We start from the raw sequence: 27,753 nt of genomic DNA, 5'->3' as shown, positions 1-27,753 counted from the left end.
TTAGTATGAAAGTATGTACATCTGGAACTGTATGCACAATGCAATCACAAAAATGTACTCTGCGAGAACACTCAAATACTCTAATAGAGCATTCACCTCAGTTAGTACAATGTGGAGTGGCTCTCATATAATATGCAGTCAATATCTTGAGATCAAATAGTGATACTACAGTAAACTACAGGTGATGATAGTGACTGACAAGCAGTGGCCTAACAGCATGATGCTCAAAAAATATCCAAGAAACAACTTAAGGATCACAGTTAAATATCTGTGAGATTGTGTGCCACTATGGTTGGTAGAGCTGAGGTGAACTTGTTCTGATACTAGTCGGACTGAAGTCACCACACTGGTATGTCCACCCATGTGATGTAAAATCTCAAAATGTTGTGAGGCTCCACAGTTTCACCAAAGTGTCTCGACTATAAGATGAGGGGAAATGAGTGACCTCAGTAATACACTGAAACCGTTAATAGGGCCAGCTTCCTGTCCTGTACTGTAACCAGGAAGTGCTGCTAACTGGGAGGTTAGTTGATACAGCGACTGGGAGGTTAGTTGATACAGTGAAACCACCTCATTATTAGTGGCCACCTCAACTAGGTCCCATACACAGCTGAGGTATACTTTGTGACTTCATAACTCTTTGTTGTTGTTGCTTTTTTTTAATTAAATTTTTTTAATGTCAGCAGATGACATCGTTGTGACCCTCCAGCTTGCTAACAACAAACTGTACCATGTTTGTTGAAGACTCCTACTTTTCTTATTTTCTGGCTCTGTTAATTCCTCAGAAATGAACGACAGGAATTTCCGGACCAGACTCTGTTAGATTTGTGCTGTTCTGCATTCTGGGTGATGGCAATTCTGCCACATGCTTGGGTCTCTTGCCTTTTAATGGTGTAGAGGTCTTTGGAGTCACTTTAGATGATGTGGCATTGTTTTCAGCTACTGAATATTCACAGATGTTTCAACATCAGTGTTATCATCCATGACACTACTACTAGACTGTCCTGTTCTCCCATCAATCTGCACACTAGTCGGTCCATTTCATATGAGCAGGCAGAAACATTGCCAGCTACTACAATTTCACTGGAAGAGTTGTCACGTAAAATTCTTGATTGTGCACGAAGCTTGTCTAATTCCTTTTGAACATCTTGCTTTGACCTGACCTGCCAAAAAAAGGAAGATAGTACATTTGTGCGCATACAATTGCAAAATTTAAAATTGCTATGGGGATATTACACGGAACTCCTCATTTTACAAAACTCGCCTTTGCAAGCTCTTCTTTCGTAAGTTCCCTCCCAAGCTTTCTCGAACTTACGTAATTCTTTCTTCACTTCGTCGTTTGAGATCTCAGACATTTCTGATTCGCATCAATTGGAGAAAGATGGGCGTAGCCCCTATTTTGAGGTAGGCGTGTCCGTTTTCGTTCAAAGGTATTCGCTAAGCTGTGATGATCGACAGTGTGTGCGCTATTCCGCGAGTATTCGCTATCACTATTCTCCTGGTTGTAACTGGTAAGCGGGAAGACGTTTTTTTTTTGCCGACGTAGACTCTACTGTTGGCTTTAAAAAAATTTTAAGTTGCTCCTCAGTAACTTCATACCCCGATAGCTAGTTACCTTGCTTTAATATGTTAAGCTATTTCTTAATAGTCTAAAGCTGGTTTGTGATGATAGCTTGTATGGATAGCTCATTCAGTTTAAAGTGGATTTAATGCCAGCTAGCTAGCTGCATGTTATTTGTATTACAGCAATCAGAGCACAACAAGATGGAGAAGTAAGGATAGTTGGAGGAGGCACAGTGACTAGTGGAGGACGTGTGGAGGTTTACTTTGGAGCTGATAATCAGTGGTCAACCATCTGCAACGATGGCTGGGATATCAGGGATGCTGATGTGGTGTGCAGACAGCTTGGCTACCCCAGAGCAATAGCTGCAGTTAGTGATAGCAATGTCTTTGGGATGGGGGAGGGTAGAATATTACTAAGTGATGTAAACTGTCTTGGTAACGAGTCAATGATATTAAGTTGCCCACGATCAGCAAGATCAGACATCACAGTAAACTGCAACCACATGGAAGATGCTGGGGTTTACTGTTTTGGTGAGTTTCAGTATAGCTATACAACGGTACGTATTTCAGTGATCCCCTAAACCAAAGTGGCATCAGCCTCAACAGCTGCCACTAAACTATTATAATGCACATCAAAGGTTTGTCTATTTTATGGACTGGACCATACCAGCGGATCAGATTATTTGACAGCCTTAATTTCTAAAATAATTGAATAACAGTTAGCTCCATTTATTGATTTTTGATTTGTCTGTAGCTGTACTGACAACACCACAAAGTTTGTTTAATCAATAATTCAATAATGAATTATGCAGCTTATGTATCTTGCAGTGCAAAGTAATTTTAAAGCAAGAAAGAGGTTGTCTGACTGCCTGGTCCATAAAATAGACACTTGTACATTGGTTGATAGCATGCATGCAATATTTGTTTTTGATAATACAAATTTGTGCATTCAGTTTGTTTCCTTCACAGGAACAGTTAAAGCACCTGTGACATTAATTGATGACTTTGTGATGATAAGCTACAGTAATGAGAGCTTGCCAATCTGTGAAAATGGTTGGGACGAGGTGGCAGCAAATGTCACATGTAGACAACTAGGTTTTATTGGAGCTAGGACTAACTTTATTATAACCCCAGTACCAGGGACAGTTACTCTAGCATGGCTACATGATGGTATTAGGTGTAATGGAGATGAGACTGCTCTGTCTTACTGTATTGGTGGCTTCTTAAGACAAAATTGTCCTGATAATCGTTATGCTGGAGTTACTTGCTGTAAGTAAAACTAACCTGTATTATACAGTATTATACAGTATTATACAGTATTATACAGTATTATACAGTATTATACAGTATTATACAGTTTCAATGAGTTTTATTACTATTCAGATACTGAAAGAATAACAATTCCACAATACATTGGGGCAAGAGTAGTTGATGGTGCATCTGATGGTTCTAGTGGACGACTGGAAGTATGGTATAATTCTCAATGGGGAAATGTGTGTAAATCTGGTTGGAAGTACAGCAATGCCTTAGTGACATGCAGGCAACTGGGATATTCCAGGTATTGCTATTGTTACTGTGTTAATCTTATTTTATTCATTCAAACAGTGCGGTCATGTTTGAACCAAACTCTCCTCCAAGTTTTGGTGTAGATTTAGAGAAACCCATCCATTTCACATCAGTAGACTGCACAGGACTAGAGTTCAATATTGGGGAGTGTCGGTGGAGTGTTATGACGGACACCTGCACTAGCAGTGATGCAGTAGGCATCAGTTGTACACAAGGTCTGCGGTTTGTGAATATTAGTCTGTAACATTCATAGCTTATGTACTGTTTCCCCAGCCACATCTAACCCATTGATGGAATTTCAGTTACAGCTAATTGATGCTAATGGAATAGTAACACTCCCAAGTACCACCACATCAACAGTTACAGCTAATGGTAGACTAGAAGTGTTCTACATTGGTCACTGGGGTACAGTGTGTAGTGATGGCTTCACTGTCCAAAGTGGTGAGGTAGCCTGCAAACAACTGGGTTACGAAAGGTCAGTCAATAATCACCCCCACTTATCCGTAACTTTCAATTGTGTAAAATGTTTTATGTAGGTACATAGGAGCTCCAAGTGCTGTAGTTACACCATCAGCTAAAGGTCCCATCTGGATGTCAAATGTTATGTGTTCTAGTACAGACACATCATTGGATCAATGTCATTTTGCTGGCTGGGGAGTTAATCAGTGTACCCATTCTACCGATTTACACATTGAATGTGAAGGTATAGCAGCATTATTCAGCAATCCACTACCTTTTCTTTGTGTGTGTCCCACACACACAAAAAAATGTAGTGGCTTGGCTGCATTTACAGTAACAGTGAATTATATTAAGTCTTTCTTTCCTTTATCCCAATGTATTAGGAAGATTAAACCAAGGTAAGTCTACTTTAAAAAGTGTGACGGCACACTTGTGCATGTACTATATCATTTTATAGTTGGTGGAAACTGTGGGCCAGCACCACAGGTTGACCGTTCTTCAAACATACATAGTGGCCAACAAGTGACATACTCCTGTGTCAGAGGATATGACTTGATTGGATCATCAGTTATAAATTGTCTTCCCAGTGGAGTGTGGTCTCCAGATCCACCAATGTGCAATGGTACAAACATAAGAGTTGTTGGGCACAATAAAATTGTTTCTATCACTAGGAACTGATTGCGGACCACCGCCTGCTATAGAAAATGGATATGATCCAGAATATGTTACAACAGGAGTAGGAGCAACAGCTATTTACAGATGTTTACCTGGATACAGGATTGATAACAACAACAATCAACTTATCTGTAATGAACGTGGAATGTGGGTAGTCACACCACCAGAGTGTAATGGTATGTGGTCTACACATTGTGTTATGTACCATGATTAGCTGTGAATTACAGACATCAATGAGTGTGACAACACTAATACTAACAACTGTACAATGAACGTGGAATTGTGTGTCAATGTCATGGGGTCATATGAGTGCTGCAATGCGTCATCGAGGGAGTGCCGAATGAGAGCAGGTAATCACAATTATCAAATAAGCCAGACAGCTAAGACCATTGTTAACTAGGAGTGTTGGAATCAACTGATGATTCCGGATTATCCAGTGTGGAACAGACCTCATTGATCATTGGTGGAGTACTACTCTTGTTGATTGCATTGTTAGTTGCTGTTACAATCATCATTGTTGCGTACATGTATATGTACTCCCCAAGAGAACTGTGAGTGTCTAGAACGTTGATGGCTGTATGTGTATAAGAGGTAATTGTTTCAGAATTGTGGAACGAATTGGTGATCAAATAGGAGGAAATGCTGCTCATCCACGCTACATGGGACTGAGTCTGAAAGAGCAGCGAAGAATGAAACAGAAGAAGAAAAAGGTAGTCAGTTGTTTTATAGCTGTTCACACCACCTTCTAGAACTTTTGTGTACAACAGAGTGAAAGGCCAGCAATAACAGATCGATTAGTTGCTGCATATGACGATGTGAACCTAGTGAATGAAGGAGATGATGAGATGGAAGATGATCCAGAAGATCTCCCAAGTGGGCCTGGACTAATGAACCCATTACTGATGAGACGATTGTCTCAAGTATCACGAGGTGTGTAGGTAGTGTATGTGTGCATGCATGCACACATACGTGTGTTCTATATAACAAGGATCACTACAGCACAAAGTTTATGTAATGAGAATGTGTGGTTAACCTGCAGGAAGATCACGCAAAAACTCTTTGGTGAATGCAGAAGAATCTTCTCCACCAAAGACAGAAACATACACACCAATACAACCAGAGAAAATCAGCAGCAAACCGAACTCGCGTCCAGTCAGTGGTGGCAGTAAAAGCGTCAAATTCGATGTGCAAGAATCTGACAAAGAATCAGACTCCTCCTTAAACCCATATGATTAGGTGAGATGACAGGACTCCAAACATGACAAGGACAATACACACACTATCAATCACTAATATATGTATATGGACTCTTGCTTGTATGTATCTTCATTGTAATAAACCATACTGTATTTACAGGCAGTTGCTATGTAGTTGAACAACATTATAACTGTTACAGTGCAATCATTGTTATCATTTTATTTTGACGCTGCGACTGAGGTTGGCCCTTATCCCACTCAACTCACCTCCATATCGTACTTGCTCATTGACCACATCAGGAACCTATGAAAGAAACACAATGCAAATACAACTGGTATACTGGAAGAGGAAGTACATAAACTGTGTACGGTGAAAACCTCATTAATTTGGCCATCAAAATTTATGTCTTTTATTATAACAGGGTAGTCATACTAAGGTTGTGTAGAGCACTTTAGCGAATATTTAGGTCATGGCCACTTCACTGAAGTGGCTGTTAATGTCAGTGAAACTGTACTAGTCACTGGCTATGTGAAAAACTGGATGAGCATAAAGACTAGTAAATTATTCAGCTAAATATTCTTTGTTGATAGCCTCACAATTTTTAACACATGGCATTCAATTTGCACACTAAACAATAGTAATAGTGTCTAAGTTACAGGTTTTTCTTTAACTCTTGAGTCAACACTAAGCAGCTTACCTGGCTTCTTCGTTTGATGACAGCTTTACGGAACTTTTTGCGGTGTTTCACACGAGGATTTCTCTGCTCTTTCTTCCTCTTAGGTGTCAGCCCTTTATTGCGTGATATCTGATAAGTGATGGCTCTCTTATTATTTGACTCTTCATCACCCATATCACCATCTTCCTCCATTACCACACTACTCAATATACACTACATCATTGGGTTGTCACACATGTACAACTAACCTTTTGGTAGCTGTGTCTTTCTTTTCTTTCTTGGCTTTCTTCACCTTGTAATAATAGTCTAAGGGATCTTCTTCTTGTCTTCGTTTTGAAGGTTTAACTATTTTCACTTTCTTTTTGGCCTAAAGAATATCATACTTGAGGACTAAGAACACACAGAGACAAACAGACTTTGTTTTTACTCTTGCTGCTTCCTTGATGGCTTGTCATAGTTGTGCTTTTCCTGGCTTCATTCAGTAATGCTAGAAGTTGCTGTTCTCCATCCTCTTCAGACAGAATTTCTTTTCCTTTTGTAACCTCATCATTTATTTCTTCACTCATTGACTCCAGCTGGGACAGCAACTACATAATACGCTTTCTTCACGTACAGCAATATTAAGATAACCTGTCAACAAGTATGTCTGTGTCGATATAGTGGCCATGTCAAGCAGGTCACAAGTGTAACATGCCTCCTTTATATTGCAAAGAGTTCATATTATGAACTATTGGTATTACTAATAGTCCCACAGGCAAGGTTAGGAAATTGACAAATATGCTACTACAGCAAAACAGATGCTTATTTATGAGTTAGAAATGTATACAACAAGATCTTTTAGGGTATTACCCTAGATACACCATCTGAAGTGTTATCAGTACCTTTCTGTACTCTACAAGTTGACCAATCACTGGATGCGTTTTCACTGGACACTGCTGAGACTTGAGCAACAAATAGAACACAATATTAGTGCAGTAGCTGGAAAAGAAAAGTTGAAATACAAACTGCACTTTTCATGATAGTACTAGGCTAAGTAACAGGAGGTAGAATTATATAATAATAACTAGCTAGTTGTGACTTACCACAGGGTAAGATGTGTCTTTAATTCAAGCCACTCTTTTGTCTGCAATATAGCACAAATCAGTCACACTAGAAAATAATCTAATACAACAAACACCCTACCCTGGTGGACAGTAGACCATCGTGAGAACGGGACATCTCCAATAATGGCTGGAGCTCAATAACACCAGTTAACTTCTCCCTATAGTCCTCCAGTAACTCAAATAACTCAGGAGAATCCTTAGCAAGAATCTACATTGACGAGCATATCACAAAAGCTGATAATGCACAATTTAGACACAACACACCTCAAGTTTTTCATCTTGAGACAGCTTGGAAAGATCCTGTGCAACTATTTCCTGTGGGAAAAATAATCCTTACTCTCTATTCCTTTCTCTACTTACAGGATCACTGGTTGTCTTTTTGACTGGTTTTACAGCTGCGGTAGATTTACTGTCAATAATTTGAGTCACTTCAAAGTCTTCTTCTTGCAAAGTTGCTGCCATCCTTTTCTGCAGTGCTATAGCTTGTAGTTCTTCCTCTTCAGCAGCCTCTTCATTACTGGAACCTGAAGGGGTGATTAGACGGTATCAAAACAGACAATGCGATTTAACTAAAAAATCGGTATACTGCTCAACACTAACCAGGAGTTAACAAACTTTTCTAGAAAACTAAGGAAGAAACTAGCATTACCATAAAGAGATAAAACCTGAAGAGCTTACAGTGAAATGTCATTACTAGGGTCATCTATGGATCCAAAATTACGATGAGGTGGTCAATATTTTGTAAGCTTTGTGCTTGCTTGGTAAGGTACAGCGAAAATTCACTTAGTGTATATACTGATTTCCATTTCATAGGCCAGGTGGTAAATCGTGATGGTGTAGTCACTGATGGTCATGTCTGAGTTTGATGGGATAAACAAAACATTGTTTGAATAATGACAGCAGAAGTGTGTTACTCTGTACAGTTGTTGCACACAATAAGCCCATGCAGGCAATGGTGCTACCAGTGTGTACAACATAGAAACCAAGGAAATAGTAGTGCAGGTAATATACTAGAATTTATGTCTTACTATGTCCTACAGGTAGTACCTAAGGATGTCGCACTATGTATTATTTAGCATACCTCCCAGCTCATCATCAATAAAGTCAGTATTGTAAAATATTGACTTCTTCTTTCCCCAAGCTTTCTCTGATGGTCCTCTTGCTGTAGCTTCAGATGACTCCTCATCGCTAGATTCGCTACTGGCAACTTGGTGGCCAACTTTCTGTGTTATTTCCTTTGTGTAAATATAGTAAAGAAAGAATGTACGCAGTGACAATGTTCACTAGTATGCACCACACATAGTACATACAAACACATATACTATACCCCTTCATATTCTTCATCATACTCTTCATCACTATCAGATACTCCAATGCCAAGTACATCCTCCTAACAGGTAACACATATCAACATCACACAACCACTCAATAGTGTGGATACATGCTTCATTCATAATACACAGCACTCTCACGTGTAATTGTGGTAGGTCTCCCAAACTGGGTGATCAATGTATCTTACCAGTAATTCTGTCTGTAAATGCTATCTCATGTGAGAAACACAACACCTGTTGATACAGGGAGTCAAAATAATGAACTAAAACTTTGTGGAACGCAGAAGAAAACCTTAGACCCAGTGGTAACTTGATCCCCAGTAGAATTGTTACCTTTGGCCTAGTGACCAGACGACTTTATTGTGGATGGAGACTGGCAGCAACCTCAAAAGCATATCATGACAGGTACAGAAGGTGCTAGGCCAAGGCCTGGTCATTACTATTTAAATGTGAAACCAGGGGCGGATTTAAGGGGGGGGGGGGGGGGAGGTGGCAGACTTCCTTCTCCTTCAGAAATTTTTCAGTGTAGCTCATTGAACATAGCTAGGCACCTTAGACATAATTCAAACATTTTTGATGTAGTTTATGACTGTGCATAATATAATACATCTATAACAAATTGCTACCCATATAGGCATAGCACAAGGGGAACTAGGTGGGTTAGAGTGCTTTCTACAGTGATCAAGATACTCTAATAGAAGTCATATACTATAATAAAACAGTCAAAGTAGCATAATTATAAAACACAGTTTGTCGGTTAAACAACCACAACACCTGTTCTAAATTGAGTTATTGACTCTATCCACACCCTATAGTATGTTCACATTGAGCTGAATCCTGAAAAACAGCTAAAAATTAAAAGTGGATTTTTTCTCAACAGAGTTAACATTTCAGCCAACCAGATGATTATTGGTAACAGCAAAGGTGTCAACAACAGACACGTACAGTTTGGCTCCATTACAAGTTCGGGAAAGGGCTGTAATGGACACTATACTTATATGGCTTCCCCATAGGAAATGTATTGTGAAAATTTTGATTGGCCGTAAATATTATGTCAGACATTTGAACAAAAATATTTTGAAATATTTTTAGCGGGTCAAGCAGTACTACAAATAAGCCACCCATGAGTTATTAAAAGTTTTTGAGGATTCAGCTCAACGTGAACATACTATAGCTAATGTGACCAGAAATTCTCTGAAGATGAAAAATCATGCACCTGCACATCACATCACATGCCAGCAATATCTATTAGGAGTAAAACAAATATTAAATTTTAGGCATCCGAATATTCTTCAAATTAATGAACGAAATAACGAATTATTCTTTAAGAATTTTCTGTATAATTAGGTGCTTGAAAGGGATAAAATCACTTTGATTACTACTAAAACTTTAAATGTTAAAAAAGAAAAGTCCTTTACATGCATTATTAAGAGTTAAAATGACAGCTTTTAGTTGTCAAAATGGTTTCAAGGTTAAATGTGTACATTATCCAATTAACGAATATTTAACGATTAACGGATATTTCTTAACGAATATAATAATGAATATTCGTACTATTCGTTTCAGCCTTAATATCTAAGTTTAGTATAGCCTATACATTATGCTAAATCTGTTTGTAGCTCGGTAATATTTGAACATTAAAAAAAATTTTCAATTTAGTTTCAGCCAAAATTGCCACCAAAATCAATCTCAAAAACTACTAGCTAATTCTGTTAGCATTCATACTTTCAGTGTTGAAGTCAGCAAATTTGCAATCTCAGAAAGTTTTTTTCAACATTTCCTTGGGGAGCAGCCTATAGCTAGACTTTATATTACACTATACTAGATCAGTAGCTATAATTTATACCATTAGCATTCATATACTTCCAGTGTTGAACCATCAACAAATTTCAGTCAAAATTGTCACCAAATTCTATCTCAGAAAGTTAAAGTTTCAAAATTTCCTGGGGGGGGGATGCCCCTAGACCCCCTAGAAAGCTCATGTTTCACATTTCACGGAGTGTGCTCTATCTGTGCTCCCCCTTAGCAAAATCCTAAACCCAGACATGCCAACTCTCATGCATTAGGCGTGAGTCTCACTCTTTGGCTAGTAATCTCACGCACCTAACCCTCTGTTTCTCACTCTTTCAGCTTAATTCTCACGCATTTCTCACACCTGATCTGCTTCATAATTAGCCCTGTGCTTATTAATGTAGCTACTTTGAGCATGCAGCGATTTCTTTTTTTTTTTGGCCTTCACTACCAAAAATCCTGGAGCTGCACTTGAATCTGGTCCACATTGCTGGGAGTGTTTGAGGTCTCACTCCTAAAGTTGTTGAGACGTTGGCATCTCTGTAAATCCGCCCCTGAAAACAGTGGTCCAACAAGCTTTGGGGGTGGTAGAAAAGGCAGCCCAGAAAATAAGGACTGTGTGAGTATATGTGTACAGTTGGGAAGAGGTTGACACACACCTCTTCACTGTAGTCAACTTCATCATCATCACTTGTCACTACTGGCTCAAGAGGTCGGATTGTCTTTGCTCGTTGTTCACTACGCTTAGTGTGGAATTGTTCTACTTCGTCCTGATAAAAATCCTCTGCTTCCTACACGTGTTAAACAACGTACCACACGAACACGTGGTATATGCAATTGTACCGGATTGATGTCATTATCACGAGCTGTCTTTGGATGGCCGATTCCATCCTTCTTGTTAAGCTTTCTGAGGGGAATATAATGAGTAACTTTAAACAAACAACCGTTCATCCTGCTACCTTCTTCGACGAGGAGGCATTCATTGATTATCACTAAATCGATTGTGGGTCTTAAAACTACAGCTGCACGCAAGTTATAAGCAAAATCGATTGTGGGTTTAAATTACAATTGTAAGATGGCAAAAATTTGTAAAATACACATGAAATATATAAGAGAAATGCAATGTGGTGTGCATGATATAGAGTATCATTGAGGTGGAGGTGGGGGTGCTGACATACCTACAGAACAACATCAAATTTTATATCAACACGTAACACATGAGGTTATTATCACATCCAACATACAAAATTGCAGGTGGTTGAATATTTATTTTATAAGTAGACAATTACACAATGTACAGTGTATTTAATGACGGTCCTTAAAGGGAGGTTTCACTGCACACACGTGTCATATAAATGAAATGCTTCAATAACTGTATTACAGAATACCAGACATGTAAAATCATAATTTTTAGACAAACTGCAAGTGAATTTCCTCCCATCAAATGGTTGCTATAAGGTAATTGATCTAGCTATTTAATAAAGTGGTCATTTATAGCTTTAAAAAATGTGTGGTAAAGAAAAATTATGCAGTATATAACTCCTACAATGGTCTAGCTATGTATTATATATAGTGGCTCCTTATTAACAATACTACCTTTATACCCTGTTCACCAGTGGCAAGTACCAATCTTGATAAGAACACTTGAGGAAGGGTAACGAGTACTGATGCCACGATATAAAAATTTTAATATCACAATAATCACGATATCGTGGGACTTATAAATGAATGAACTATGTTAATATTTTCACTGAATAAGTTTTATTCAGTCAATCTATGACACTTATAACAATGATGTGACAAAGTTGACACTTGTTCTTTATGCATCACCACATGTTGCCAGAGAAATATCCTCACATTTTGCAAATATCAAGTCACTTTTCACTAAACAATTTGTGTTTGTTATATCATGATATAGCCTTTTCCTCTATTATGATTATCATGAAATGTTTCTATCACGATTATCGCGGTATACGATATAATTATCGTGGCATCACTAGTAACAAGGCTACTTGGATGATAAATCATATTGAAGTCTATATATCTATGGAACAGTTTTGCTATATAAAGGTGACATTTCAATGCAGAAACAGTGCCTTTAGCATGCAGGGGATATTCTGTTAAGAAGAGGTTCTTCTGAGTATGTGTAAGTACTCACCAGGTGGTGGAGGCATGGGTGGCCGCAAGCCTGGAGGTGGCGGTCTCATTCCAGGAGGCGGTGGAGGTGGTCTCATACCCGGGGGAGGTGGAGGAGGGAGGGGTGGCCTCATTCCAGGAGGTAGTGATCCCATCAAATGTGGTGGAGGTGGTGGCATCCCTGCTGGGGGTGGACCTGGAGGTGGAGGCCGCATACCAGGTGGAGGAGGGGGTGGGACAGCCCCTGGTGGAGGGGGTCGTAGATGAGGGGGCGGCCCTACTGGTGGAGGTGGCATGCCTGGAGGAGGGGCTCCAGGAGGTGGAAGAGGTGGGGCTCGAGGTGGAACTGGTGTACCAGAAGTTGGTGGAATTCCTGTGGGTATGTCCATCAGTGGGCGTGGCTCTGCAGATTTCTTGTCAGCGGATGTATTCTGCTCCTCTCCACTTGTCTCCTCTGGCATTAGAGATGGTAGCTTTTCTGCCTCAGAAGAACCTTCCTCCATTGGCTGGCTGGTTTGCTTAGCTGGTGGTGGTGCAATATTCATGACAGAAGGAGGAGGTTGGGAGGGAGGAGGCATGGGAGGTGGAGGACGTTGTAGTAATGGTGGAGGAGGCATATCTAAAAAAACAACAACAAGAGATGCATTGTACTGCAAAAATTTTTTTACAATTTTAAAAGTAAATAAAAACAACAGTACATAGTAACATACACACACACCCCTATAATCACTTCCAAAAAAGCTAGACATCAAAACTTGTGCTGCTTTTATGAAATAACACAAAAGTAAATAATGTTTATGTAAGTGCATTTAGAAAAGGTGACTGATTTTTGAATAGCCATGCAGTAATGCACTACAACAACTTACTTGGTGGTGGAGGAATTATATTTCCCATGACTGGAGGTGGGGGAGGAGGTCTCATACCCATTGGGGGTGGAGGAAATCCCATCGGTGGAGGAACATCTACAAGGGGAATACTTTCTTCAACAACTTGTATTTGAACAGGCTGAAACTTACTCATCAGAGGCGGTGCTCCCATGGGTGGTGGGTTGGCAAAGTTTAGAGGTGGAGCTAACATGGGCGGGGCATCTGCAAACAGCTGATGAGGACGATCCGTAAGTGACAGTGGATTCTGCGAAGCCAGCATACGCTCTACAAGATCACAAAGTAAATAGCACCAATAAAGAATTAAAACATGCAAAAAACCACACAATATTAAAACAACCTTCTCCTGTTCCATGCCTCTCTCCTCGTGCTTCTTTCTTGAATGCATACGACACTGAGATGGGTCTATTACACAAATGCTGTCCATTCATAGCTTCAATAGCAGCATCTGATGCTTCAAAACTAGCAAAGTTAATGAAAGCAAATCCCTTGGAGTTCCCTGTTTCAGGATCCCTCATAATCTAGGACAGGGAAAATGAGTATTAGTCTATTAGCTGTTTGTGGATCAGACCTTTGGGGTTTGTAAGATGACACCAAATGCACTGAATGTGTCGTAAAGTAACTTCTCGTCAATTTCTGGATCCAAGTTGCCAATGAACGCATTTGCTCCAACATCCAAGTTCTTTGTATTGGATGCTGCCTGCCATGTTCAAACAAAAATAGTGTAATATGGCATAGTTCTAAAAGGTACGTGTAGATGCACTGGTTGCAGAACATACTGTATATTGCAGACAGTTAAGAGCACAAAGTTATTTTATTACATTACCTTGTTCACTCTTATTGGCTTTCCATACAATTTTATCATGTTCATAATCTTAATGGCATAATCAGCGTCCTCTTCACTAGCAAACTCCACAAAACCATATCCCTGGTGAGTCATGGTGATGCGGTCCTTAGGTACGTGTACGTTTACTGTAACACACACTCGTATGAAGACAGATGCATTGTGTAAACATTATATATCACCTATTGGGCCTGCTTGGACAAATAGTTCCCAGAGAAGCGCCTCTGTAACCTTTTCATCCAGCCCGCCAACATAAATTGTAGCATCTAGCAATATTAAGAGATATTTAGATATTTATAGCATCAATTTACCTTGATTTCTTTCCTGTATTGGTCCAACTGACATCGTGGCGTTCTAATAAAAGAACCCCGTGATGCGCGTTATTTAAGAGATTTTTGGGCGCGCGCTCTGCTTAAATAGGCGCGTATTCTTGTGGCTCCTTCATTGTGCTCGACTAGTGTGAACATGAAGACGGCAATTTTCTTACTTGGAGGAGTGCTAGTTGCATCTACTTTGTTCTTGTCTGAAGCGGCTTCGCTATACCGTTACAGCGATGACGATGCTAAACAGTATGAGGATTTAGAGGGCCTAATGCAAAATAAAACAAACTGCACCGGCGGGAAAGAATGTTACTTTTACCCTTGGCCATACCCGGTATGATCAAATGTTTTTGTCTCGCGTGTTTTATTTTGCATAATCAAAAATGCTTTTGTTTACTGAATTTGTTATCCCGAATTTGGAGCAGTGTTGTAGTGCAAATTACTTTGCAACACTTGCACTAGTATATCGGCTTTCAGCCTATCTGTGTAGTGTGTGTGTGCTGCTGTTAATTAGCAATGATTTTTGTTACTATAGAAAAGCTTGACCCACTGGAAGCCAGTTTCTCATTCAGTATGTTCTTGATGTGATTGTCGTGGCAATATTTGATGTTTATGGTTTCTTATTAGATACTTGGTAACCTGGTATTGGTATTCTTATATGGTATCATCTTGGGCTACTCTGCCAAGCTCATCTCAGGTATAAAATTGTTTATGGAAGAATATCATTACATTATTAGCATTGAAATGTTTTGTATTTTTATCAGCAAGCATGTGTGTGTGTGTGTGTGTGTGTGTGTGTGTGTGTGTGTGTGTGTGTGTGTGTGTGTGTGTGTGTGTGTGTGTGTGTGTGTGTGTGTGTGTGTGTGTGTGTGTGTGTGTGTGTGTGTGTGTGTGTGTGTGTGTGTGTGTGTGTGTGTGTGTGTGTGTGTGTGTGTGTGTGTGTGTGTGTGTGTGTGTGTGTGTGTGTAAATTTTGTAATCAGATGGACATTTGTGGAATAAAAACTTTGTAGCATTAGAAAACTATGTTATAAGTATGCTGTGCTATAGGGAAGCTCATACTGTCACTTCCTACATCCACATACAACCTGTAACCATATAAGTTATTTAATTTGTTGAGGAAGACAGTGTTAATTTACCATAGGATTGCCCCCTACTATATACCTGATGGAGATGGTCACTGTGGTTTCCTACACATTACTGTAAATGTAATTGTGGTCTGTGTATATTGTGAGGCAAAAAACATTGACCTTTGTCATTTAGTGGTGTGTGACTTCACTTTTAATTAGTTCTATAATATAACAGATTTTTGTGTTGCTCATTAGATGGGGCAGAGCTCTTGTTGGACTTGGGGTTACCAGCTGGAATAATTGGGGGCGTAGTGCTGCCATTGCTTGGTGCGGTACCTGACTCAGCTATGATTGTATTTTCTGGAATGGGAGGAACCAAGGAACAAGCTCAACAGCAGATTGATGTTGGAATGGGGTGTGTGTATAGCTTATGTGTGTGTATTGTGTAGTGCTTGTGATTGTTAGTGTGCATAGTAACAACCTGACAAAGTGCACATTCTGGACAAGTGATTTGTTTGTCTGGATAAAGTAGAATTGACATAGCTGCATTGAATAAAAAGATAAAAATTGATAGAACCTCCTGTGTAGCATTAAAATGTGTTGGCAGTGTAACTAGATTTGTACTTAGTGAGCTACTTGACATATTGTGCGTGAATTCCATGAGGTACTACTGTGTAACACTACATCTGCTAATGACCCTGTCATTTCAGTTACCTCTGCATGCAATACATACACTACACACCATACATACGACACCACACATGACATTTGATGTCGCTGTACGTACTATACAATATACAGTACGTCATCTCCCACACAGTACACTAGCAGGCAGCACCATCATGCTACTAACCATCCCCTGGCTGGGGAGTCTTATTCTGGGCCGAGTGGACATCATCAATGGACAAGGAAGGGACAAACAATGCTCTCCATTCACACTTTCCAGTTTATGGAAACAGGTACACAAGAGACATTGGACAATAAAAAGTAGTCTCATTTCTTACCAATTAGGGTATCACTGTTTTGCCAGATGTCACTCGAAGTGCCATTGTGATGTTGATTACAATGCTTCCCTACTTGTAAGTGCAAACACATCCTTGTCCATATCAACTAATGGCCGTGCTGTTGTTAGTATTGTACAGGGGGCAGACTGGCACTATGGTCCCACAAAGCCAAGTTCGGGCGATCCTGACCCAAAGAAGTACATCAAGGATGCTGCCCTGGTGACAGGAATTCTGTCTCTTATCCTGTTTGTGCTCTACTTGGTCTACCAGGTATTGTGTACTGTAATATGTAGTGAAACTGATATAGTATGTATTTGAGTAGTGTAGCACATAATTGTGTTGACATGAGCATGTACACTGAAGCCCTGAAGATCATAATTTCAAGAAGAGCCGTGACATATTGTACTTATATACCATGCAAAGTGTGAAGGTTTTGTTTGAGGGGGAGTTTCTCACATTGCTTCTTCGATGGTGCATCAAACACCACCTCCAGGGATGTAATTTGTTAATGTGGCAGCTGCTCTACTCTGTGTGTGTGTGTGGGGGGGGGGGATTTTAACACAAAACTGAAACTGTGTTTCAGTTGTGATTGGTTTATGAAGACTTTACAGTTACACTACTTTACAGTGACACTTGTTTACTGGATGTGTTGCTGCACTCCATTTTTATGAAATCAGACATACAGTATAAGCTAATAGCCCATCATCTGTTAAAACAGATGTGATAATTATGAGACACTTAATTTGAAAGCATTCCGCATTCCTCTGAATAAATAATAATGGAAAATGTGTGATTTACTCTCTAAACTGCAATCTTGGCATAGGAAAAGTAAAGTGAGTTTCCAGCAGAGCATACCATGGACTGAAATTTGTTTACTCAGTGTTAACCACAACATTGTTATAAAATCACACACAAAAACACGGTATATTCAGCTGTAAACACAAATTTACCAAACTAAGTGATAGTACTAGTATTGTTCTGAGGATTTTGCATGCCAGTTTCTCACCACACACATGCATAAAGAAACAAATGGGTACCATGACAACATTGCTTGTGCCTATCACCCTTACATGTGACCCCCTAGTAATATTAATGTATGCAATCCATTGTGTAATTGTTACGTGATTGAAAATGGCAAAACTAGACAATCAAATATGATGGATAATTATAAATTCAAGGGTGTCATATTTAAGTTGAAATGACTATCAAAACAGTTCACTTTTTCTTCCAAGAATTGCCTGATGGTTTTTTGTTTATTGTGGTGTACACAGATATGGTACATTCATACACATGTCATATGTGCAGGTTTATGACAACGTCAATGCTCAGAGGAAAATGGAAAAGAGGAATGAAGAGAAAAGGAAACAAGAGTGAGTCATTGCAAGAGGATCATCTAGAGGGTGTTTTGAATCACAAAAAGAAACCCAATGAAAGCTTATAATTTTTGCACAAAATTTTATTATTCTTATGGCTTTACATTGTCTAGCACTGAAGTAATTTCTAGGAATACTTTGTTAAAAGGGGCCAAAAATGTGGCATATTACGTTTGTAATGAGGACCGTAGTTTACACCCTTTACTTTACAAGGTGAGTGCAGTCACCATGCCTCTGTGGTTCCTTTAAGCATTTCTTGCCTAGATTGGAAATTGTCTGAGGGATCAAAATCACTTGATATAGGATTTTTTTTCTGACTGCTACAGAGTCTTTCTTTGTAGTGGGATAGTGGTCAGTAGTCACATATTTCTTACTCCTTCAGGCTGGTTCAGCGAGTGCTTAAACAGTTCATACTGGGTATAGGCCGGTCGGGAGGTGGAGCATTTGGAATGACCCCCAAGAAGCCAACAGCAGCTACAGCAGGTCCCATTGACGGTGACTCTGGGGAGACCCAGCCCCTGGTACCATCTGGAAACAACACAGGTTTCTGAGTAGTATAGCTAATGTGCAATAGACTGTATTCTCATTGTTACATTAAGTTTTGAATCAACTTCAAGTATTGTGCTAAACTGAACAATATTATTTTGTTGCCAGTGATACAGTGTAACATGTATACTTTGTAAGAATGTCTTGATATCAAGGTGTCCTGATTTGTCACTTTGATGTACAAAAGGGATGCATGCTGTATGACATCCAGTGTCTCAATTGTCCATTTGTACATGACATAAGCTAGCCTCCAGTAAAGTTTCCCACAAAATTAGCAATGACCATGCCGAATATGTAAGGCTTGCAGTAGACTGTATGTAGCAATTTTTTTTTGGTCAGTTACCATGTATTATTGTGTAAGGTGTATACTTGTGGTTGTATACAATCACTGGACTGGACTAAGGTTTTTTTCTTTTCCACCAAATATTGGTCAACTGGCTATTGTTTGTTTGTTATATAGAATATGCTAATCTTATGCAGTTAGACCACTCCCACCTCCACATACAAAAGAAAATAGTGTAGCCATGTCAGCCTTGCCCGGCTGCAGTTATACAGGGTGTATGTATCGTCTACCAATGGATGGAATAGCAAGACAGTCACTTAATTTTGCTGACTCAGGAAGACCATTACTTGTATTAGGATGCATGGTTATTGTATAGCTAAAATGTTCCGTACGATTTATACTGCATGATAAGAAGAATGGTAGGCATGCATGACTCTCTGGAGATCATGCCTTGAAAGAAATGTTTGACTGTGAAACAGATGAGTATATACTTTACATTTACGTTTTAAGCACACTGCTGTCTCTTTCAAGATTGAATAGCAATTGATACCTGCTCATTGTGTTAATTGTGCTAAAAAGGTAGACAGGTCTACCTGTATATTCTACATTAAGTGTAGTAATAACTACAACAGTGTAGCAATAACTACAACCAAGAGTAAATAATGGAAGAGAGAGTATCCAACTGCCATATACTGCATCAAAAATGAGCACGGTCAAGTAGAGAAGCCAATCTGTAGTGCTTTCAAAGGCAGTGTTGAATGAAGTAATAAACACCTGCTAGCTCAGACTGTTTGAAGTGTCCAGGCATGATTTGAAGTCAAACAGTCTGAGCTAGAAGGTGTTTATTACTTCATTCAACACTGCCTTTGAAAGCACTACAGGATGGCTTCTCTACTTGACTTGCTCATTTTTGATGCAGTATATGGCAGTCAGATACTCTCTCTTCCATTATTTACTCTTGCTACAACCAATTGCCCAAATATGTGCTTAAGACAGAAAAAAGAAAAAAACTTTAGTCCAGTCCAGTGATTGTATACAACCATTACTTGTAGGTAATCTGCAGAAGAAATACTTTGGAGCCTGGCGGATGTCCAAGGGTAAAGGAGCTCCAGAAGGGAAGAAGGAAGAAGAAAAAGAGGAGAAGAAGCCCGCAGAGCCTGAAGAAGAAGAAAGCGAGGTGTGTTATCTGTGTACGTGCTTGGAAAGGCCCCAGCTTAACACCTAGTTACTGTTGTCATATTTAAGTGAGAAACTATTCTCGCATTGCTGTCTTAAACGTTTTAAAGTACAGTACTGTCTTAAATGGGTACCTGGTGTTAACAAATAGACAATTGATGGTTGGCAGCTAAAGGCTTTGTTGTGTGTGTGCATACGTGTGCGCATGCATGCCTGTGGTAGTCAAATACACAAATTTGCACAGTACTAAACACACTGTCATTGCTGTTGACGTAGGAGCCAAGATGGAAGGTGGCCATCAAGTGTGCAATACAGTTGATCCTTGGGGTTGGCATGGTCACGTTGTTCTCTGATCCAATGGTGGATGCACTAACTGACCTTACCGATGATACTCACAAGAAACACCATTTCCATCCATCCAAAACTCACAGTCCCTACGCAGTGATTGACTATGGCTCACACATTCCTATTGGAAGTAAGACAACTTTATGTCTCCCATTAATGTCACTCATATCAAGGTTCACCATGTGTTTATATACAAGTATTATAGTCTCCTGTTCATATGCATATCTTTTTTTTTTAGCTTTCTACATATCATTTGTTGTCACACCATTGTGTTCGAATGCATCAGAATTGGTCTCCTCTTTGGTGTTTGCTTCTAAGAAGACGAAAGTCAACAGCTCAATGACTTACTCTCAAGTTAGTGGGACAGTCATTGGGAATGTATAGTCTTTTTGTAGGAGAAATACACTCAACCATGCATATGTATACAGACAACACACAAAACCTACATGTAGTGTTACTGTCATCATGAGGTCCATTATCTTTAGCTATATGGAGCAGCTACAATGAACAACACACTATGTCTGGGCATATTTGCTTTGTTAGTGTACATGCGTGACCTAGACTGGGAGTATAGTGCAGGTGGGTGTGGTCAATAGTGGGCAGGGCTGATTACCATTTCTCTTTGCAGAAGTCACAGTCATCATCTTCATAGAAGTACTTGTGGGGTTGATAGCCATAATATCTGGGTTTGGATTCAAGAACACCTACTTCGTAAGTCATTTGATGTACAGTCTAGCATTAACAAAAAATATCTACAGCTGATTTTAACTGTTTAGAGTATGCTTAAGCATATGTTGTTATTGTTTCTTTCCTGTAGTTATTTGTAGGATTCATTGTCGGAGCACTGTATTTCTTAGCCATATTGTTAGTGTTCGTTTTGGAACAATATCTCGATTGGAAGTAACACTGAGGCATCACGCTGCTTTATCAACTATGTTTGAAACATAGAAACAACTACTTTAACATTGCTTTATTTTTGTGTGTTTATGTGAACATTTTCTTTACCTCTCTTGTGAACAACGTACTTTTAATACACAAATGTCTATGATGATTGTTCAAGCAGCTACATGTAATATGTGCAATGTTTTCCTGCTACTGACAAGCATTTGCTATTGTTACAAAGTCAGGCTTCAGCGAGGCACCACCCACCAGTGATCCATCTACATCGCCCTGAGCTGCCAGGTCACGACAATTGGCAGCATTGACTGAACCTAAAAAGAGTAACCATGGAGAATAATACACAGACTATTTGTTCATATATACAAAGAGAAATGAACTAGGGACACCACTTAAAACTTATAAAAGTATGTTACTATCTGCACTTCCTTGTTGAAGTTTTATAACTCGTTTATTCAAACATGTTGGTTTACTGCCTACAGCTCTGAATGCATTACCTACAAGATTGTTCCATTAATTTCAGGTGCCCTCCATACATACACACATATTTGTAACCAAGTTTAATGGTTATTAATTAACTACTAACTGGTACACCAGTAATGGTGTAAGTAGTAGTAGTTCATGTGTCCACTCCAGTTTAGTCAAGTGTGTAATTCCTGCCTCTCATCTTGGTAGTGGTATGTCTAATACTGGCCAGTAAGCATAACATTTATCACAATACTGTCCAGTACAACGGCATGAAATGTGATATTTAAGAAGTTACCACCCGAGAGGTAGCTAACGTCTTGGGACTCATACACTATCCGAGAAATCCAATTATAAATACATGAAATATTTATTGAAATACTTAAATATTGGGACTCTCGTACACAATTTAGAAGTTTACATGGGCATTGGCAACCCCTCGTACCAACCCAGTATGGGATATTTATCTATGATCAGACCAAACTATGGAGACCAGGGATGAAACAAATATCAAATACACATTCCTAATTATTCTTATAGAAACTTTCTGTATGTGAAAGGGACAAATTCACACTGATTACTGCAATGTGTATGTTACACAATGAATTCACATGCATTTACTTTAAACATGACAGCTTTCAGCCTTTTAAGGTGATATTTGTACTATTCGTTTCAGTCTTAGTTATATATCATTCTTTATTTGGGGTACAGTCTACACAGTATGTATGTCAACTTACCACCATAAATGATCCTTGTCTGTTGAGAGATTGATAGCGAGACATTGTCAGAGAGCCACTTGCGAAGGAACGCATGTACCTCTTGAGCCTAAACAATGCCAAAAAAAGAGCATGACAGTTTTACAAGTGTATCAGAAACCAGTCAAACCTGTTCAGGTGTTGCAGTGCGTCCTGTGCCAATAGCCCATACAGGTTCATAGGCAATCACCACCCTGCTCCAATCTTTGATGTGTGCTGTGTGAGTAGTAAAAGTGATAGTTTAGCATCCAACTCAGATCAATTCATTTGGCAGATCAAATATTCTATTTTACACAATTTAGTGCAAGTTACACACAGCATCAGTCACTTGGTAGATCAAATTTTCTATTTGATATAAGAAATGAGGCATACAGAAGTTGGCTAATGGTAAAACATCTTGTACAAGCTCTACATTCTGTATTCACCCTCCAGTGCCTAACTGGTAAAGTAGATGACAGAAGTCTCTTTCAAAAACGGTAGAAGTAATCTAAAGGCAATTTTTGCATTTATGATGCTTATTTCTGGCACTGCAACTAGAGGTACTGAGCGACTATCGATTATTGTGATAGTAAATAACAATTGTGATAATGATAGTATACAATTGTGATAAATTATGCATATCTGTGTTTAGTCAAAAAAAAGAAGCAGACATGATATTGTTAAAGCTGAGGTAAGGTAACTGAAAGTCCAATAGAACATGCACCACACATGTGTTGTAATGTGAGGTTGAGTGTTTTTGATAACTGCTAGTAATATCATGATACTATTGCTATCGTGATATATAAGTTACTAACAATTGAGTAGTAACATTTTGTATTGTTCAACTCTAACTGCAGTGAGTGGTGTCTCATTTTACCTGCCATGGCTGCTAGCTGTTCCTGGACGACCGAGTTGGTCTGACCAGACTCCCTTTCTGACAGCTTCTCACCAATACAGGCTATCACCTTCAAACCTTCTTCCAATGCTGCACCAACCTTCTCACCTATCAGCTACGGAAGATGCATGGACTAGCATACCACAAGTGTTAAAACCAACTCAAGACTAAATCTGCATACCACATACAATGAAGGGACTAGACTGAACTTCAAACTTGAATCTTGCAGACTGTGGTGTTAAAGCATTATTTATGGCAGCTTCAATGATAGACTGGTCATCAAATTGTGAATTTATTTTATTTTCATTGCTTAATGGATACCATTTTCAGACGGTATAAGTAATGAATAAAGAAAATCTGAGGAACAAATTGCGATCACTGACAAATGCCTATAAAGTAAGGAAGCTTAGCACAATTACAAAGACACAAGATGAAATGAAAAGTACTATAAAATTACATTTTAAAACAATAAGAATTCTTACTTCATTGCTTTCCCCGAACACATTTCTTCTCTCGGAGTGTCCCAGTATCACCCATTCAGCTCCAACGTCCTTCACCATACTGGGACTGTGGTGGGCAGTAAATGGAGTTACGTAGCTCACATTATCTCACCTGATTTCCCCAGTAAACGCCCCTTTGTTGCATTTGTAGCAATTCTGGGCAGCCACTGAAATGTTGTTTGGCAGTTTCTGCCTCACGTGAGCTAGATATGCCGAAGGAGGAGCAACCACTACCTCTAAAAACGAAGGAAATATTTATATCTGCTGAAAACAGCTCCACATAATGTAATGTACCGAAAAATTCTAACCTGTGTCGTGGGAAATATTCCCTTCCGTTAAGAACTTCAGAATTGCTTCTATGGACTCGTATGAGCCGTTCATCTTCCAGTTGCCGCCAACGAAGAACTTCCTTTCCCGCACTGACATCTTTGCAGAAAACCTTCACGACCGTGTACTTTGCACCGGGAAAGAATTCGGGCAGGCCTGCTTAAGATTTATAGTGTATTTATAAATTCTAAACGATATACGAAATTTTTCCAATCGCGATTACGCCTTAATCAATGCATCATGGCGTTACAGTCTGCTGGAGACTTACTAAAGCGAGCCATAGAATTAGATACGGCGATGAAGTACTCCGAGTCACTGGTATGCTATGAAGAAGGCATACAAGTATTGATCAGATTGATGCGAGGTGAGTTGATCAAAACACTCTAATAGAACGTTCAGCCAATCGTAGAAGTGTACGAAGAGTATGTTATCCTTGTTGTAATGCACCTATCAATATTATCCCCATCCCGGGCAAGGGTGGGGGGAAGGTGGGGATTTAACTTTTTCAAAATCAAATTCCAGAATTCCCCACCATGCAATGGGGCGTGCATGGCGACCAAAATAGGTTATTCTTGCAGTAGGTGCATAGCCTGTAAAGTCAAGCAAACGATTAAAAAGTATTGAACAGTCAAATTCCCCTATAGTGGGGCGATTTTTAAGGTCAAATTGAATCAAATCCCCTACTATTCCCCCATGTACGTACGTCCGGGAGGGGGGTAGTGGGGCTTAATATTGATACCGCATGCAAGGAAATTTTGACGTCAAAAAAAATTGACGAATCGGTTTAATTCGTCAAATTTAAATTTGTCAAATATTTATAAGCGCCCTTAAAAGTACAGGTTTTGCCTACAATTTCTTGATTTTCATCAACATTTTATTCGTCAAATCTGCTGAAGTCTGAATTCATCAAATTTTTCTTATGTCAAAATTTCCTTGCGTACAGTAGTCTGGCGCAGCCGACCCTATTTAGGTGCTTATACAAGCGAAATAGGGTCAGCGGCGCCAGACTATAATATTGATAGGTGCATAAAAGCTGGCTGGACATGCAGTACATACTAACACAGCACACGCAGTCATGTGGATATATTATGATCCACAATTCTAGCAAGACTGATTCTATAATCATTTGCCGGGCAATATTCCTTTCAGCTGGTGAGAAGTCAGTGTTAACAGTATACAAAAAATTGTAGATCCCAATTGTTGTGGCTCCTTTAGCATTGCCAAGACGGCAGAGTACCAGTGGATTGAGTCACTGCTGGTCTAGGATGTTTTCTTGTATTGATTATCTGACTCCCTGTATTACAGGCTTCACTCAAAGTGTTTTGTTCACAAAGTTCTCTCTAATGTACGTAATTGCATGCACATGAATGGATAAAATCAACTATTATAAATATCAGCAATGGTTTTGTAGAAGCCAAAAATGATACTGAAAAGAAGAGTTTTCATTCTAAAGTGGAGCAATATCTTGCTAGAGCTGAAGAAATTAAGAAAATTGTAAAATCTAGTGAACAAGGTACTGTACCTACATATATGGAATTAAGACATTTGCGCTATCTTGTTTCAGACTCTCATCAACGAGTGAAGTGCATTCAGATAAAGGAGGGAGATACAGGGTTCAGCTATGCTAGTGTATTTGGACCTTGTCTTGATAACAATATAACTGATGTGACTGTACAAGATCCTTACATTAAGGCTAAACATCAGGTATATTGTTAGTCTGGTGCCACCCACCCCTTCATAAAAAGTAAGGGTCTGGTGAAATACAGATCCCATATCATTTCAAAGATAGCATACATAACTGCTGGTTACGTCAGATGATTGTCCTTTCAATTCGAACAAAAGCATTGCGTTGCTAAGGTGATTTGTGAGTGAACATCATTGACACGCATTAATTGGCTACTGCTGAATTTGAACATTAGAAATGATTTAGTGTCTGTATTTTACCAGACACATTTTGCAAAGGGGCAGCCTAGTATATTGTATCACGACGACACGCTAGCTGTTCTTCAATTAAGCATTCAAATGGGTAATCAATTGGTTACCATATGCAAGAAGATTTTCATATCTTGTAATATTAATGTGTTCTTGTGCGTTTTCACTTGACTAATCAATCTAAGAGGGTCTGTTCTCCCTTCCATTCTTATGTCGATCAGTTTTGTGTACTTTTTGTAGGTTCACAATTTTGTAAGATTCTGTGAATTATTAGTACAAGAGTGTTCCAAGCTTCAGTCAGTAACGCTTGTGACAATCCAAGCAGATTTTGTGAGTTCTTATTACTGCACATCAAGTATGTGTTTAGTGTTATAATCACTCAGAGAGAGCAAAGTCAATGGTTAGGTGAACTGAAGGAGAGCTTAAAGAAAAGGAAAATCTCCCTGGATATCCAGTACTCCACATCACTACATGACAGAGAAGTGAGGTATGTCAGTGGTTTAGGAGTGATTTTATTATAAATCATTTTGAATAATATGTAAGGTGCCCAACTGTAATTTGTGCTGAGTGTGACTTTATCTAATAGAACAGTTGTTATCAGTGGGTTGGTGGTCCTGTTAAGAATAGTCCATATCTCTGAATTACATAGTTTGTGGGGATGAAAGAAAGCAAGGCTAGTAAAATAGTCCCTGGTGCAACTTTGAGCAGCTCTAATAATAAGCCACTCACCTCCTTTTGGTCAGGGGCAGGACACTTCATACACAAATAATGACTACTCTTAACAGAGTATGCATTTGGCATGCAGTTAAACAAAATTCTGGGCAAGTGGTGTCCAGGTTCCACCATAGTAGTAACCTGCTGGTTAGTGGCAATCTCCATCACTGCTATTTTAATAGAGCAATAGTAAACCAGACTTAACGTCAGTTTAGAAACTTAAATTTCTGGAGGCTTAATGAGGATACATACTATTTAAGATAGCTAGTAATCTCACCTGTGGTTGTTTGCTGAAAGCTCAAAATCAAAAGAAACCATGCAGGTACACCTTACTGCTGCTTTACTTTCTGATACAAGACTAACATCATTAGCATATGAAATGGATAAGAACATTCACTCTGCCACTAAGCTGTAGCCATATTAGCTTTCCCGATATTTTAAGGTTCACCTGAATTCTTCTGTTCACTTAAAGGTATTGATTTATTACTAGAAGTTTTATGGATTGAAGTAGGAAGGTTTGAGCACAGTGTGTTTGTGTGGATTATATTGAGAGTTAGACACTCTCCTCCCTCTTCTATTATTATGTACTCTTGCTAGTAGTAAAACATGTTTTTGCTTTAAACATCTGTTATTAAAATTTCATGGCATCTTGTTCATATATTAGCTACATATTTTCTTACTGACTTTGATGGTCTCTTCAGGTTTAGCAATGGATGGATTGTTAAGATGGGTCGAGGACTAGACTATTTCCAGAGACCAAAGGTAGGAGAAAGCCAGATAATAAAAATAGTATTCTGTATTGTGAGTGTTTACCCTACAGGGTCAGTTTACAATTGGATTCAGTAACTACAACCTCAGACCTTGTTTGGAAACCACCATTGAAACTTTCCACAGACTAAACACACAATTTGTACAAACAAAGCATGACAAATGAAAATTTTCAGGTGA

The 27,753-nt window shown here is 39.1% G+C and overlaps 6 protein-coding genes across 6 annotated transcripts in view; 3 read left to right on the top strand and 3 right to left on the bottom strand.

The window, feature by feature from the left end:
- Positions 1-1,403, bottom strand: part of LOC136242525 (F-box/WD repeat-containing protein 7-like) — a 13,677-nt gene extending 12,274 nt beyond the window's left edge. The window contains exons 1-2 of the mRNA XM_066033969.1: positions 1,265-1,403; positions 97-1,163 (exon numbers count right to left, since the gene is read on the bottom strand). The gene's annotated coding sequence lies outside the window, so the exon portion shown is untranslated. The remainder of the gene's footprint in view (positions 1-96; positions 1,164-1,264) is intronic.
- On the top strand, positions 1,358-5,664 carry LOC136242506 (scavenger receptor cysteine-rich domain-containing group B protein-like). The gene is made up of 15 exons (XM_066033940.1): positions 1,358-1,511; positions 1,747-2,094; positions 2,533-2,832; positions 2,947-3,121; positions 3,169-3,344; positions 3,403-3,604; positions 3,666-3,832; positions 3,972-3,986; positions 4,046-4,210; positions 4,260-4,439; positions 4,491-4,613; positions 4,664-4,814; positions 4,868-4,973; positions 5,031-5,193; positions 5,303-5,664. The coding sequence occupies exons 1-15, from the start codon at positions 1,448-1,450 to the stop codon at positions 5,497-5,499; spliced, it is 2,532 nt and encodes an 843-aa protein (XP_065890012.1). The 5' UTR covers positions 1,358-1,447; the 3' UTR covers positions 5,500-5,664.
- Positions 5,572-14,624, bottom strand: LOC136243459 (uncharacterized). Its single transcript, XM_066034964.1, has 22 exons — positions 14,537-14,624; positions 14,408-14,491; positions 14,208-14,353; positions 13,953-14,081; positions 13,722-13,902; positions 13,514-13,648; positions 13,364-13,459; positions 12,520-13,116; positions 11,536-11,539; positions 11,205-11,268; positions 11,021-11,152; positions 8,567-8,629; positions 8,321-8,474; positions 7,600-7,763; positions 7,504-7,554; positions 7,319-7,447; positions 7,219-7,259; positions 7,018-7,114; positions 6,553-6,723; positions 6,385-6,503; positions 6,158-6,335; positions 5,572-5,763 (listed from the first exon to the last, which is right to left on the bottom strand). Exons 1-22 carry the CDS (start codon positions 14,568-14,570, stop codon positions 5,674-5,676), a joined length of 2,859 nt encoding a protein of 952 aa, XP_065891036.1. The 5' UTR covers positions 14,571-14,624; the 3' UTR covers positions 5,572-5,673.
- On the top strand, positions 14,624-21,405 carry LOC136242530 (uncharacterized). Its single transcript, XM_066033973.1, has 15 exons — positions 14,624-14,879; positions 15,081-15,116; positions 15,173-15,242; positions 15,870-16,029; positions 16,435-16,573; positions 16,626-16,693; positions 16,747-16,888; positions 17,924-17,988; positions 18,374-18,534; positions 19,873-19,997; positions 20,273-20,471; positions 20,580-20,695; positions 20,827-20,920; positions 20,970-21,052; positions 21,159-21,405. Exons 1-15 carry the CDS (start codon positions 14,691-14,693, stop codon positions 21,243-21,245), a joined length of 1,734 nt encoding a protein of 577 aa, XP_065890045.1. The 5' UTR covers positions 14,624-14,690; the 3' UTR covers positions 21,246-21,405.
- LOC136242557 (triosephosphate isomerase-like) lies at positions 21,364-24,447 on the bottom strand. The gene is made up of 7 exons (XM_066034005.1): positions 24,141-24,447; positions 23,945-24,068; positions 23,815-23,899; positions 23,315-23,447; positions 22,589-22,674; positions 22,441-22,528; positions 21,364-21,552 (listed from the first exon to the last, which is right to left on the bottom strand). Exons 1-7 carry the CDS (start codon positions 24,256-24,258, stop codon positions 21,434-21,436), a joined length of 753 nt encoding a protein of 250 aa, XP_065890077.1. The 5' UTR covers positions 24,259-24,447; the 3' UTR covers positions 21,364-21,433.
- On the top strand, positions 24,114-27,753 carry LOC136242558 (MIT domain-containing protein 1-like). The gene is made up of 7 exons (XM_066034006.1): positions 24,114-24,523; positions 25,571-25,672; positions 25,724-25,863; positions 26,332-26,421; positions 26,475-26,578; positions 27,507-27,567; positions 27,626-27,753. Exons 1-7 carry the CDS (start codon positions 24,400-24,402, stop codon positions 27,737-27,739), a joined length of 735 nt encoding a protein of 244 aa, XP_065890078.1. The 5' UTR covers positions 24,114-24,399; the 3' UTR covers positions 27,740-27,753.

Source organism: Dysidea avara, chromosome 13 (assembly GCF_963678975.1).
Source record: "Dysidea avara chromosome 13, odDysAvar1.4, whole genome shotgun sequence".
NCBI lineage: Eukaryota > Metazoa > Porifera > Demospongiae > Dictyoceratida > Dysideidae > Dysidea > Dysidea avara.
The sequence above is the reverse complement of the archived record's forward strand: the minus strand, read 5'-3'. Positions and strand labels throughout refer to the sequence as shown.

Coding starts and splice junctions, on each gene's coding strand:
- LOC136242530 (XM_066033973.1), top strand. CDS start 14,691: ATGAAGACGGCAATTTTCTTACTTGGAGGAGTGCTAGTTGCATCTACT. Junction 16,030..16,434: donor CAGATTGATGTTGGAATGGG/GTGTGTGTATAG, acceptor TCTCCCACACAG/TACACTAGCAGGCAGCACCA. Junction 20,921..20,969: donor AGACTGGGAGTATAGTGCAG/GTGGGTGTGGTC, acceptor TTCTCTTTGCAG/AAGTCACAGTCATCATCTTC.
- LOC136242506 (XM_066033940.1), top strand. CDS start 1,448: ATGATCGACAGTGTGTGCGCTATTCCGCGAGTATTCGCTATCACTATT. Junction 4,614..4,663: donor GGAGTGCCGAATGAGAGCAG/GTAATCACAATT, acceptor ATTGTTAACTAG/GAGTGTTGGAATCAACTGAT. Junction 5,194..5,302: donor ATTGTCTCAAGTATCACGAG/GTGTGTAGGTAG, acceptor GTTAACCTGCAG/GAAGATCACGCAAAAACTCT.
- LOC136242558 (XM_066034006.1), top strand. CDS start 24,400: ATGGCGTTACAGTCTGCTGGAGACTTACTAAAGCGAGCCATAGAATTA. Junction 25,864..26,331: donor ACATTAAGGCTAAACATCAG/GTATATTGTTAG, acceptor TACTTTTTGTAG/GTTCACAATTTTGTAAGATT. Junction 26,422..26,474: donor TGACAATCCAAGCAGATTTT/GTGAGTTCTTAT, acceptor ATAATCACTCAG/AGAGAGCAAAGTCAATGGTT.
- LOC136243459 (XM_066034964.1), bottom strand. CDS start 14,570: ATGTCAGTTGGACCAATACAGGAAAGAAATCAAG. Junction 7,260..7,318: donor ATGGTCTACTGTCCACCAGG/GTAGGGTGTTTG, acceptor GCTATATTGCAG/ACAAAAGAGTGGCTTGAATT. Junction 5,764..6,157: donor TCATCAAACGAAGAAGCCAG/GTAAGCTGCTTA, acceptor TTTCTTTCATAG/GTTCCTGATGTGGTCAATGA.
- LOC136242557 (XM_066034005.1), bottom strand. CDS start 24,258: ATGTCAGTGCGGGAAAGGAAGTTCTTCGTTGGCGGCAACTGGAAGATG. Junction 23,448..23,814: donor TGTTCGGGGAAAGCAATGAA/GTAAGAATTCTT, acceptor CATCTTCCGTAG/CTGATAGGTGAGAAGGTTGG. Junction 22,675..23,314: donor ACAGCTAGCAGCCATGGCAG/GTAAAATGAGAC, acceptor CTACTCACACAG/CACACATCAAAGATTGGAGC.